Here is a 12,294-nt window from a genome sequence, read left to right as displayed (position 1 = left end):
GGCCCCATTCATTCTTTCCTTTACACGGATCAGTCGTCCTGGTCCCTTTGCAGAAAAACAGCCCCAAAGCATGATGTTTCCACCCCCATGCTTCACAGTAGGTATGGTGTTCTTTGGATGCAACTCAGCATTCTTTGTCCTCCAAACACGACGAGTTGAGTTTTTACCAAAAAGTTCTATTTTGGTTTCATCTGACCATATGACATTCTCCCAATCCTCTTCTGGATCATCCAAATGCACTCTAGCAAACTTCAGACGGGCCTGGACATGTACTGGCTTAAGCAGGGGGACACGTCTGGTACTGCAGGATTTGAGTCCCTGGCGGCCTAGTGTGTTACGCAGTGCTAGCTGTGCCACTAGAGATCCTGGTTCAAATCCAGATTCTGTCGTAGCCGGCCGCGACTGGGAGACCCATGGCCCAGCGTTGTCCAGGGTAGGGGAGGGAATGGCCGGCAGGGATGTAGCTCAGTTGGTAGAGCATGGCGTTTGCAACGCCAGGGTTGTGGGTTTGATTCCCACGGGGGGCCAGTATAAACAAACAAACAAAATATTGTAAGTCGCTCTGGATAAGAGCGTCTGCTAAATGACTAAAATGTAAATGTAAATGTTACTGATGGTAGGCTTTGTTACTTTGGTCCCAGCTCTCTGCAGGTCATTCACTAGGTCCCCCCGTGTGGTTCTGGGATTTTTGCTCACCGTTCTTGTGATCATTTTGACCCCACGGGGTGAGATCTTGCGTGGAGCCCCAGATCGAGGGAGATTATCAGTGGTCTTGTATGTCTTCCATTTCCTAATAATTGCTCCCACAGTTGATTTCTTCAAACCAAGCTGCTTACCTATTGCAGATTCAGTCTTCCCAGCCTGGTGCAGGTCTACAATTTTGTTTCTGGTGTCCTTTGACAGCTCTTTGGTCTTGGCCATAGTGGAGTTTGGAGTGTGACTGTTTGAGGTTGTGGACAGGTGTCTTTTATACTGATAACAAGTTCAAACAGGTGCCATTAATACAGGTAACGAGTGGAGGACAGAGGAGCCTCTTAAAGAAGAAGTTACAGGTCTGTGAGAGCCAGAAATCTTGCTTGTTTGTAGGTGACCAAATACTTATTTTCCACCATAATTTGCAAATAAATTCATTAAAAATCCTACAATGTGATTTTCTGGATTTCTTTTCCTCAATTTGTCTGTCATAGTTGACGTGTACCTATGATGAAAATTACAGGCCTCTCTCATCTTTTTAAGTGGGAGAACTTGCACAATTGGTGGCTGACTAAATACTTTTTTTCCCCACTGTAGGTACACTTCAACTGTGAGAGACTGAATCTAAAACAAAAATCCAGAAAATCACATTGTATGATTTTTAAGTAATTCATTTGCATTTTATTGCATGACATAAGTATTTGATACATCAGAAAAGCAGAACTTAATATTTGGTACAGAAACCTTTGTTTGCAATTACAGAGATCATACGTTTCCTGTAGGTCTTGACCAGGTTTGTACACACTGCAGCAGGGATTTTGGCCCACTCCTCCATGCAGTGCTAGCTGTGCCACTAGAGATCCTGGTTCGAATCCAGGCTCTGTCGTAGCCGGCCGCGACCGGGAGACCCATGGGGCGGCGCACAATTGGCCCAGCGTTGTCCAGGGTAGGGGAGGGAATGGCCGGCAGGGGATGTAGCTCAGTTGGTAGAGCATGGCGTTTGCAACGCCAGGGTTGTGGGTTCGATAAAATAATGTATGCGCTAACTGTAAGTCGCTCTGGATAAGAGCGTCTGCTAAATGACTAAAATGTAAAATGTAAATGTAATACAGACCTTCTCCAGATCCTTCAGGTTTCGGGGCTGTCGCTGGGCAATACGGACTTTCAGCTCCCTCCAAAGATTTTCTATTGGGTTCAGGTCTGGAGACTGCCTAGGCCACTCCAGGACCTTGAGATGCTTCTTACGGAGCCACTCCTTAGTTGCCCTGGCTGTGTGTTTCGGGTCGTTGTCATGCTGGAAGACCCAGCCACGACCCATCTTCAATGCTCTTACTGAGGGAAGGAGGTTGTTGGCCAAGATCTCGCGATACATGGCCCCATCCATCCTCCCCTCAATACGGTGCAGTCGTCCTGTCCCCTTTGCAGAAAAGCATCCCCAAAGAATGATGTTTCCACCTCCATGCTTCACGGTTGGGATAGTGTTCTTGGGGTTGTACTCATCCTTCTTCTTCCTACAAACACGGCGAGTGGAGTTTAGACCAAAAAGCTATATTTTTGTCTCATCAGACCACATGACCTTCTCCCATTCCTCCTCTCGATCATCCAGATGGTCATTGGCCAACTTCAGACGGGCCTGGACATGCGCTGGCTTGAGCAGGGGGACCTTGCGTGCGCTGCAGGATTTTAATCCATGACGGCGTAGTGTGTTACTAATGGTTTTCTTTGAGACTGTGGTCCCAGCCCTCTTCAGGTCATTGACCAGGTCCTGCCGTGTAGTTCGGGGCTGATCCCTCACCTTCCTCATGATCATTGATGCCCCACGAGGTGAGATCTTGCATGGAGCCCCAGACCGAGGGTGATTGACCGTCATCTTGAACTTCTTCCATTTTCTAATAATTGCGCCAACAGTTGTTGCCTTCTCACAAAGCTGCTTGCCTATTGTCCTGTAGCCCATCCCAGCCTTGTGCAGGTCTACAATTTTATCCCTGATGTCCTTACACAGCTCTCTGGTTTTGGCCAATGTGGAGAGGTTGGAGTCTGTTTGATTGAGTGTGTGGACAGGTGTCTTTTATACAGGTAATGAGTTCAAACAGGTGCAGTTAATACAGGTAATGAGTGGAGAACAGAAGGGCATCTTAAAGAAAAACTAACAGGTCTGTGAGAGCCGGAATTCTTACTGGTTGGTAGGTGATCAAATACGTACAGTGAGGGAAATAAGTATTTGATCCCCTGCTGATTTTGTACGTTTGCCCACTGACAAAGACATGATCAGTCTATAATTTTAATGGTAGGTTTATTTGAACAGTGAGATACAGAATAACAACAACAAAATCCAGAAATACGCATGTCAACATTTGTATAAATTGATTTGCATTTTAATGAGGGAAATAAGTATTTGACCCCTCTGCAAAACATGACTTAGTACTTGGTGGCAAAACTCTTGTTGGCAATCACAGAGGTCAGACGTTTCTTGTAGTTGGCCACCAGGTTTGCACACATTTCAGGAGGGATTTTGTCCCACTCCTCTTTGCAGATCTTCTCCAAGTCATTAAGGTTTCGAGGCTGACGTTTGGCAACTCGAACCTTCAGCTCCCTCCACAGATTTTCTGTGGGATTAAGGTCTGGAGACTGGCTAGGCCACTCCAGGACTTTAATGTGCTTCTTCTTGAGCCACTCCTTTGTTGCCTTGGCCGTGTGTTTTGGGTCATTGTCATGCTGGAATACCCATCCACGACCCATTTTCAATGCCCTGGCTGAGGGAAGGAGGTTCTCACCCAAGAATTGACGGTACATGGCCCCGGCCATCGTCCCTTTGATGCGGTGAAGTTGTCCTGTCCCCTTAGCAGAAAAACACCCCCAAAGCATAATGTTTCCACCTCCATGTTTGACGGTGGGGATGGTGTTCTTAGGGTCATAGGCAGCATTCCTCCTCCTCCAAACACGGCGAGTTGAGTTGATGTTATAATCTCCACCCGGCACAGCCAGAAGAGGACTGGCCACCCCTCATAGCCTGGTTCCTCTCTAGGTTTCTTCCTAGGTTTTGGCCTTTCTAGGGAGTTTTTCCTAGCCACCGTGCTTCTACACCTGCATTACTAGCTGTTTGGGGTTTTAGGCTGGGTTTCTGTACAGCACTTCGAGATATTAGCTGATGTACGAAGGGCTATATAAAATAAAATTGATTGATTGATGCCAAAGAGCTTGATTTTGGTCTCATCTGACCACAACACTTTAACCCAGTTCTCCTCAATCATTCAGATGTTCATTGGCAAACTTCAGAAGGGCCTGTATATGTGCTTTCTTGAGCAGGGGGACCTTGCGGGCGCTGCAGGATTTCAGTCCTTCACGGCGTAGTGTGTTACCAATCGTTTTCTTGGTGACTATGGTCCCAGCTGCCTTGAGATCATTGACAAGATCCTCCCGTGTAGTTCTGGGCTGATTCCTCACCGTTCTCATGATCATTGCAACGAGGTGAGATTTTGCATGGAGACCCAGGCCGAGGGAGATTGACAGTTCTTTTGTGTTTCTTCCATTTGCGAATAATCGCACCAACTGTTGTCACCTTCTCACCAAGCTGCTTGGCGATGGTCTTGTAGCCCATTCCAGCCTTGTGTAGGTCTACAATCTTGTCCCTGACATCCTTGGAGAGCTCTTTGGTCTTGGCCATGGTGGAGAGTTTGTAATTTGATTGCTTCTGTGGACAGGTGTCTTTTATACAGGTAACAAGCTGAGATTAGGAGCACTCCCTTTAAGAGTGTGCTCCTAATCTCAGCTCGTTACCTGTATAAAAGACACCTGGGAGCCAGAAATCTTTCTGCTTGAGAGGGGGTCAAATACTTATTTCCCTCATTAAAATGCAAATCAATTTATAACATTTTTGACATGTGTTTTTCTGGATTTTTTTGTTGTTATTCTGTCTCTCACTGTTCAAATAAACCCACCATTAAAATTATAGACTGATCATTTCTTTGTCAGTGGGCAAACGTACAAAATCAGCAGGGGATCAAATACTTTTTTCCCCTCACTGTATGTCATGCAATAAAATGTAAATTAATTACTTAAAAATCATCCAATGTGATTTTCTGGATTTTTGTTTTAGATTCCGTCTCTCACAGTTGAAGTGTACCTATGATAAAAATTACAGACCTCTACATGCTTTGTAAGTAGGAAAACCTGCAAAATCGGCAGTGTATCAAATACTTGTTCTCCCCACTGTATATATGCGTTCATTTCCCAAAAATGTAGACTCTTAGCTTTCATTTGACATGCTCCTATGAGCTTCACATGTTGGTGCTCATGGGTCTTTTTACGTGGAAATGACCAGCATTTGAAAGAGCATATTGGCCTTTCAAACTTGAATGCAAGATTGGACTAGGATGGATAGTAATTTTGCAGGCTAATCAGAATTAGGCCTTGATTAGAAGTCATCAATTCAATTCAGATGTGTTTCTCTGCCTTCATCGACTATACCACAGATTTACTAAACCCAGAGGCGCAACATCACGGAAACTTCCGGGAACACTTGCGAAACAGACCAAACCGACCAGGCCAGGGTTTGGGGTTTTAGAAGTCAATGAGAGAACTGAACAATTATTTGTGAAAAATGTGTAGCAGTGGGGGGGGGAGCTCACGGGGGGATGAAGGAGGTGTCCCTCCACCCTAGTTTTGGGGGTCCCCACCCGGATAATCTGAGAAGCTCAGTTCTCTTGACTTTTTAGAAGGTCATTCTACTCCAAAATGAATTAAAATAAAATTATGCTGATGCCATCTAAAATATAATTTCCACCTCCAGAAATTAGCCAAATAACATATTGGTAAAATGATTTGTTAAAATGATTATTTTTGCATATTGGTCCATATTGTCTATGCATGGTCCATATTATCAGGTATGCTATTAGCAATAAGCATTTCCACCTGTTGCCCAACTGATGCAGCACAGTGGCTATAAATAAATAGGATGAAGCATGGGCTTATCTGCATTTACGCTATTACACTAATATTAGCTAGATCTCAAATGTGACCTTCTAAAGCTGCAATATGTAACTTTTTGAGCGACCCGACCAAATCCACATAGAAATGTGAGTTATAGATCTGTCACTCATTGAAAGCAAGTCTAAGAGCTTGACATATGCCTTAAGACTCCAAAAACCTGTATTCAAAATTAACTGGGAAATATTTATTTATTCTTTAGTTTCACTGTTTGTTGTTACTATTGACTGTTTTTGCTGTATTGTTTTGAACAAGACTACTCAAATCTAAGTATAAAAAAAGAAAGCAAGTCTAAGAAGCAGTAGATTAGATCTGTTCTATGTGCACTATTTCTATGCTTCCCGTCTTACGTTTATTTTTTGTGTCTTTTACTTTCGGGTTTTGTACACCAGCTTCAAACAGCTGAAAATACAATATTTGTGTTTGTGGAAAATATATTTCACAGCGGTTTAGATGGTACAATGATTCTCTACAGCAGGGTTCTTCAATTCCGGTCCTGGAGGCCCGAAACACCTCTGTTTTTCATCCTCTCCTTCTAATCAGGGGCTAATTCAGACCTGGGACACCAGGTGAGTGCAATTAACTACCAGGTAGAAATAAAAAACAGAAGTGTTTCGGCCCTCCAGGACTGGAATTGAAGAACCCTGCTCTACAGTATACTTGCTTGTTGTCACATAAACTGAAATTTGGCGAACTATTAGAATTTTAGCAACCAGGAAATGACGGCATGATTTCTGCATAGTGCACCTTTAACTAGTTAGCATCCTATTGATGAATTTTATGTCCCAAAAAACTTGAATAAACACAGTGAATATAATGTAGGGTACCGGTTAGGGTAACCCCCCACCCAGGGTAACACACCCCGTGCCTGTACTTCTCACAGAAATTACTCATGTCACCATTTTTTCTCCCCCCAACACCTTCACCGGTTCCCACTACTCTTGTTCAACTAAAAATGTAATCTGTCTCATCACCATTTTTTAAAGTCACTCCCCCAGAATTTGAGGTAGGGTGACGTTTTACCCCAAGTTACCCTACGAAGACTGCTGAACAGTTAATCAAATAGCTACCCGGACTATTTACATTGATCCCTGTTTATTGTCTATCCTGATTGCCTAGTCACTTTTACCCCTACCTACATGTAGATACTACCTCAACTACCTGGTACCCCTGCACATTGACTCGGTACCAGTACTCCTTGTATATAGCCTTGTTATTGTTATTTTATTTTATTGTATTACTATTTCCTTTTTTTATATTTAGCCAATTTTTATTACAAAATGTTTTACTTTTTAACTTTGCTTGTTGGGGAATGGCTCGTAACTAAGCATTTCACAGTAAAGTCTACACCTGTTGTATTCGACGCGTTTCCCAAATAAAATAGGTTACATTTAGCCCCCACTCGCCCTTATGCATTCACAGCTAATTTAATTGCTGAGTGGTAATGTGCTTAGCCATGTTGTTGCTAAAAACTCCAGGTTTGACATTTTTAGGAGTTGAGAAATAAATAAAGTAGGAATGGAAAGCTGGGATCACCCTCTTTTTAACATTAAAAAACTGTGATTGCAAGCATTGTTGTGCATTGGCTGCTTGTCAGAATGCATGTTTCCCTCCCTATGGCACTCGTAACTTGAATGCGCCTCGGGATTTCCCCTCACATAGAACACACCACAACAAGCAAACTAGATAAACAGACCAAATATTCTACTATGGGGTTGTCAGATTTTTCTATTCGTTATTTGTTTTGTTTGCAGAGGAAAAGTAAATGTGGACTGTTCTAACATCTTCAAAGTGCACCTCGGCAGAAATATTTTGTCACGTTCCATATTTTTTTGCCGTGGCGCTGTGCCACAGCTAAATGACTGCAGCGGAAACACTGACATGCACTACTGTAAGTCTCTTTGGATAAAAGCGTCTACTAAATATGTGTGACATACTCACTCGGTCATGGTGGTAAAAACAGGGTGCTTTGAATGAAGAGAAAAGGACAAAAACAATACATTGATGGTCCGGTACTAGTCCTACCTCTGGTCCATTATTACAGCTAGAACTACCTCTGGTCCATTATTACAGCTAGTACTACCTCTGGTCCATTATTACAGCTAGTACTACCTACCTCTGGTCCATTATTACAGCTAGTACTACCTACCTCTGGTCCATTATTACAGCTAGTACTACCTACCTCTGGTCCATTATTACAGCTAGTACTACCTACCTCTGGTCCATTATTACAGCTAGTACTACCTACCTCTGGTCCATTATTACAGCTAGTACTACCTACCTCTGGTCCATTATTACAGCTAGAACTACCTACCTCTGGTCCATTATTACAGCTAGTACTACCTACCTCTGGTCCATTATTACAGCTAGTACTACCTACCTCTGGTCCATTATTACAGCTAGTACTACCTACCTCTGGTCCATTATTACAGCTAGTACTACTTCTGGTCCATTATTACAGCTAGTCCTACCTCTGGTCCATTTATTACAGCTGTCCATAAGGATGTAGGGCAGGGTTCATTCCATGGAGGACCTAGTGTCTGCTGGTTTTTGGTTTTTCCTTTCAATTAAGAGCTAGACAACCAGGTGAGGGGAGTTCCTTACTAATTAGTGACCTTAATCCACTCACGTCAGTCAGTGAGTGAAAGCGCAGCCGAACCACACCCTGCTCCAGAGCTAGGGTTTGTTAAGCAGATCACAGACTTCCTGTGTAGATTAAGACATTGCGGCGCCGGGGTGAGATATGGTTTGGAAAACGTACTTCAATCCAGGGATGAGAAATGCTTTGTACTCCGAATTGTCCCATTATCCCAACTGTTACACAGAGAAGATTGAACGGGATGGGACAATTCGGAGTACAACGCATTTCTCATTCCTGGATTGAGGTACGTTTTCCGAGATAAATCTCACGCCGGCTCCGCTGTGTCTTAATCTACACAGGCAGTCTGTCCGAACCTAGTTCAGCTGTAAGCAAGCGGGTCGGATCTACTGACTGGGGTTTGTTCAGAAGGGTGAAACGTTAACAACCCTGTAGATAACTTTGACTTGTATGAATCCGTCTTACTCCCAGTATTTAGTTGTATGCTCAAAACTTTCACACAACAAAAGGACTACATCTTGAACTTGTAATATGTGGTCTAATTTCAGGTAAAGGGCATAGCCTAGTAGGATTCAAAGCAATGACAGATTCTCACATACAAAACAAAGACTGTGATCATGCTGAAAACCAGAGAATAAAGCCGAACATTTACTTACTGCGGTAAGCTGTGTATCTGCTTGTAAACACTGACTACTTCTTGAATACTGCGTTCGACTTTTCTCTGGATAAAATAAAATATGTTTGAGTGAGACACAAATCAAAATGGAAAATGTGAACTTTAACCAGGCATGAGAATGAAACTGACTGCACACAAACTATAAAAAAAAAAAAAAACATTATGGACGGCAGCAAAACACTATATAATTGGCTTTTATGTCTTGAGCATACAGAACATTTTCATTATCCAGAATGACAACTTTGGAGCAGTTTCTCTCACTTCCCCCAGAGGGTGCACATTTTTGTTCTATCCAAGCACTGACATGACCTGACTTAAAGGGGCAATCAGTCGTGGCTACATCAATTTTTGGACTTATAAATTAATTATATGTACCCTTTGATTCTTGAAGAATATAACTTAGAAATGCCTCATGAGTTAGTTCAATGGTCGTACCCCATCAGAACCCACAATATAAGCTTGTTTTACTCTGTTTGTAAACAAAGAAAAATGTAAACAAACACTATGTAGCCTCAAAACATGGTTAAAACTATAATTTTGATATCATGTATGGTCAATCCTTGCATCCATAGCTCTGTCTATACATTAGAGAGTGATTACATTTCTCCAGCCCCATCCCTCAGCTTTTTACCGAAACACGGGCGGGGACGCCACTTTGTTATTGTTTTGTACTGCTGATTGCCGCTTTAACTCATCATCAAGCCCTTGATTAGTTGAATCCTACGTGTTAGTGCTGGGCTAGTACAAAAAGGTGAACATTTTAATATTGAGAAACACTCCTTAGAATTGATAAGAATGTATCTTTTGACACATAATGAAAAGGTATTCATAGTATTTAAGAAGATGTCTGCATTGCAAATCCTCCCCTATCGACTAATCCTGTTCATGTTCTAATACCAATCTTAGCTAGCTAGCTAGCTAGCCATGGAACTAATTACATTTCAAGTACGGCTAATGCTAGCTAGCTTTATTAGTCGTATGTACGGGATACTCATGGTATACTTCGTCCAACGAAATTCTTACTTGCAGGTTCATTCTCGACAATCCAACAACAATAAGAAATAGTAAAAAAAATAAGAATACGAACATAAAGTAAATGGCAGTAGAATACAATAAACATTTTAGCTTGGCATGTCTCAACATTGTAACAAAATGCATATGCAAGTGATTTCAAAAGCACGTCCAAAAACACTTGTTTAAGATCATCACTTCTTGGCTCCAGTGTAGCTAGACAGCGATGTTTGTTAGCCATGACAGCTAACGGGGCTAATCTGGCCGTCATCTTGCTCACCTGTTCTACCGAAGTCACCGTCTCCACTCCGTCATCCGTGAACTTCTCCGCGGCGTGACATTCGCCGAAGCACCGTAACGGCGCGGGTCCCCTTTCCATAATTGTTTTATGTGAGTTTGTTGAAAAGTGTACCGTAATTTTCCCTATCAAGCTACTTTGCTCTGATTATCAACTGATGCAGCACGGTCAGTGAGCACGGCCAGCTTGACAGTTACTTCCTGTAAAATGGGCGGGGTTTCCTAAGGCATACAGGAAGTCGGATGGAACCATTTAAATCGTAGTGATCGTTTGCTGTCATAAAAGTGCATTGTAGTGAATCCTAAAATGCATGCCTCAACAACAAAAAAAAGTATACTCAATCCAACCCTGCCTTATTTATAATGTAATAAAACTGCCACATGATTCCTTTTGAGATAGGCTAGTTGACACGTCATAAAACAACATGTATTATAGGCAATAGGAGCAAAAGGGATAGAGAGGCCTGGCTATAGCCTACATTTAATTTAGCTCACTTTATGTAGGCTACTTTGCACAATTACGCTACATGATGTAGTTTACTGGCAAGAAAATATAGGCCTAAGGTGTTTCTTCACTAGGCTACTGCCTTGTTACTCTCACACTTTATCCTCACCAATCTTGTTGGCTTTATCTGTCGCGTATGGCGTCAATTCCGATTCAAAAGTCAAACGGGCGCGAAATGGCACGGGCGAGCAAGATGAAACGTCATTGCACAACAAACACCTGAATCAAGAGAGAAGAACTGTGGTTGAGTGAGCAGAGGACTGGTGCCACCAGGGCAGGCCAGCGTGGTGAACCAAATTGACCTTGAGAGTTTGTGATGCTCGCATTTCTGCTTGCAGTAAATTAATTCGAGAGCACTGATCGTTGCCTGAAGAAATACACTACTTACTACATGTCATGGCACTCAAATAGGTGGCGTCCCCACACAGATATATTTTCTCCAGTTTGCTCTCCAAAATTGGAGAGTTGGTCAGGTTTTTGGACCACTCACGGCTTGACTGCTCTCTAACCACCTCTTTGACCATAGAGATGAAAGGGACAGTGAAAGGTGAACGATGGCTGACAAAAATAAAGTTTGATCGTTTTTCAGTAGAGAAACTAGCTTACCAACTAGCTAGCTAATAAACTATGATTTCAATATTGATATTGAAGTAGGTAGTTATTTGGTCTTCTGTTATTAAAGCAGGCTATTGATGAGGCAAACTTGGTGAATGTCAGCTAGCTAGGAAGCTAACTAGGAAGCTTGATAAAAGTCACCTTGTCCTAGAGGGATTTACACGGTTATCAAAACGTCACACCAGGGTAAGCCTACACAAAACACAGTCCTTATTTTAAGTGTTTCTAAAATCCCCTATGGGAAAAATTAATGGTGGAAAAACGATTGGAACCATTTCCTTGTTTGACTGCTAGGTTTTATGGGTATTATGACTCATACTGTGGTACTCTATTGGAGGATAGCACTTCACAAGGTGGGTTGGGCATAAACTGACAGCATGCTGTTCAATACTGAGCCATGCTAACTGACAAGTGGCATGGATTGGTACAGAGCAATTCCTGGTAACAGAGTGATGCTGAGACTCAGATTTTTCACTTTAAAATGTATGTCAAACAAACCAATAATTGCAAATTGTTAAAAGTAGTCTTTGTGTATAGAGTTGTATGGTTTGTTTAACTTTGAAATCATTGGTTTTTGTTTGACATACTGTACATTTTAAAGTGAAAAATCTGAGTGTAACTTCACTCAGTTAGCATGGAATTGCCCTACAGCTCAGGTCAGTCCCACATCTTGTTATCACATATTTGGCTAAATTATTAACCATAGTTTCCTATTTTAATACAGCTACATCAGTCTTAAAATGGACTGTTACCTTGAATGCAACATTAAGATGTTAAAACATTTAAACTCCAATTGATTCCTGACATCTTATTTTCCTCTCTCTCATTCCAGTTGTTCTCAGGAGACAGGTCAATGTGTGGAGAGAGCACGTTTGACCAGGTGGAGTCAGGCTTCTACTCAGGAGACAGGTC

General features: G+C 42.3%; 1 protein-coding gene across 1 annotated transcript in view; it reads right to left on the bottom strand.

Moving 5' to 3' along the window:
* The window catches only part of LOC121552504 (protein farnesyltransferase subunit beta), a 44,212-nt gene extending 33,743 nt beyond the window's left edge, over nt 1-10,469 (bottom strand). Inside the window, exons 1-2 of the mRNA XM_041865457.2 lie at nt 10,246-10,469; nt 8,935-8,999 (exon numbers count right to left, since the gene is read on the bottom strand). Of these exons, the coding sequence (XP_041721391.2) occupies nt 8,935-8,999; nt 10,246-10,344 (164 nt within the window). The 5' untranslated portion in view covers nt 10,345-10,469. The remainder of the gene's footprint in view (nt 1-8,934; nt 9,000-10,245) is intronic.
* Between the last annotated feature and the right edge of the window lie 1,825 nt (nt 10,470-12,294).

Source organism: Coregonus clupeaformis, chromosome 36 (genome assembly GCF_020615455.1).
Source record: "Coregonus clupeaformis isolate EN_2021a chromosome 36, ASM2061545v1, whole genome shotgun sequence".
NCBI lineage: Eukaryota > Metazoa > Chordata > Actinopteri > Salmoniformes > Salmonidae > Coregonus > Coregonus clupeaformis.
Note: the sequence above shows the minus strand (reverse complement) of the source record. Positions and strands in the feature narration are given on the sequence as shown.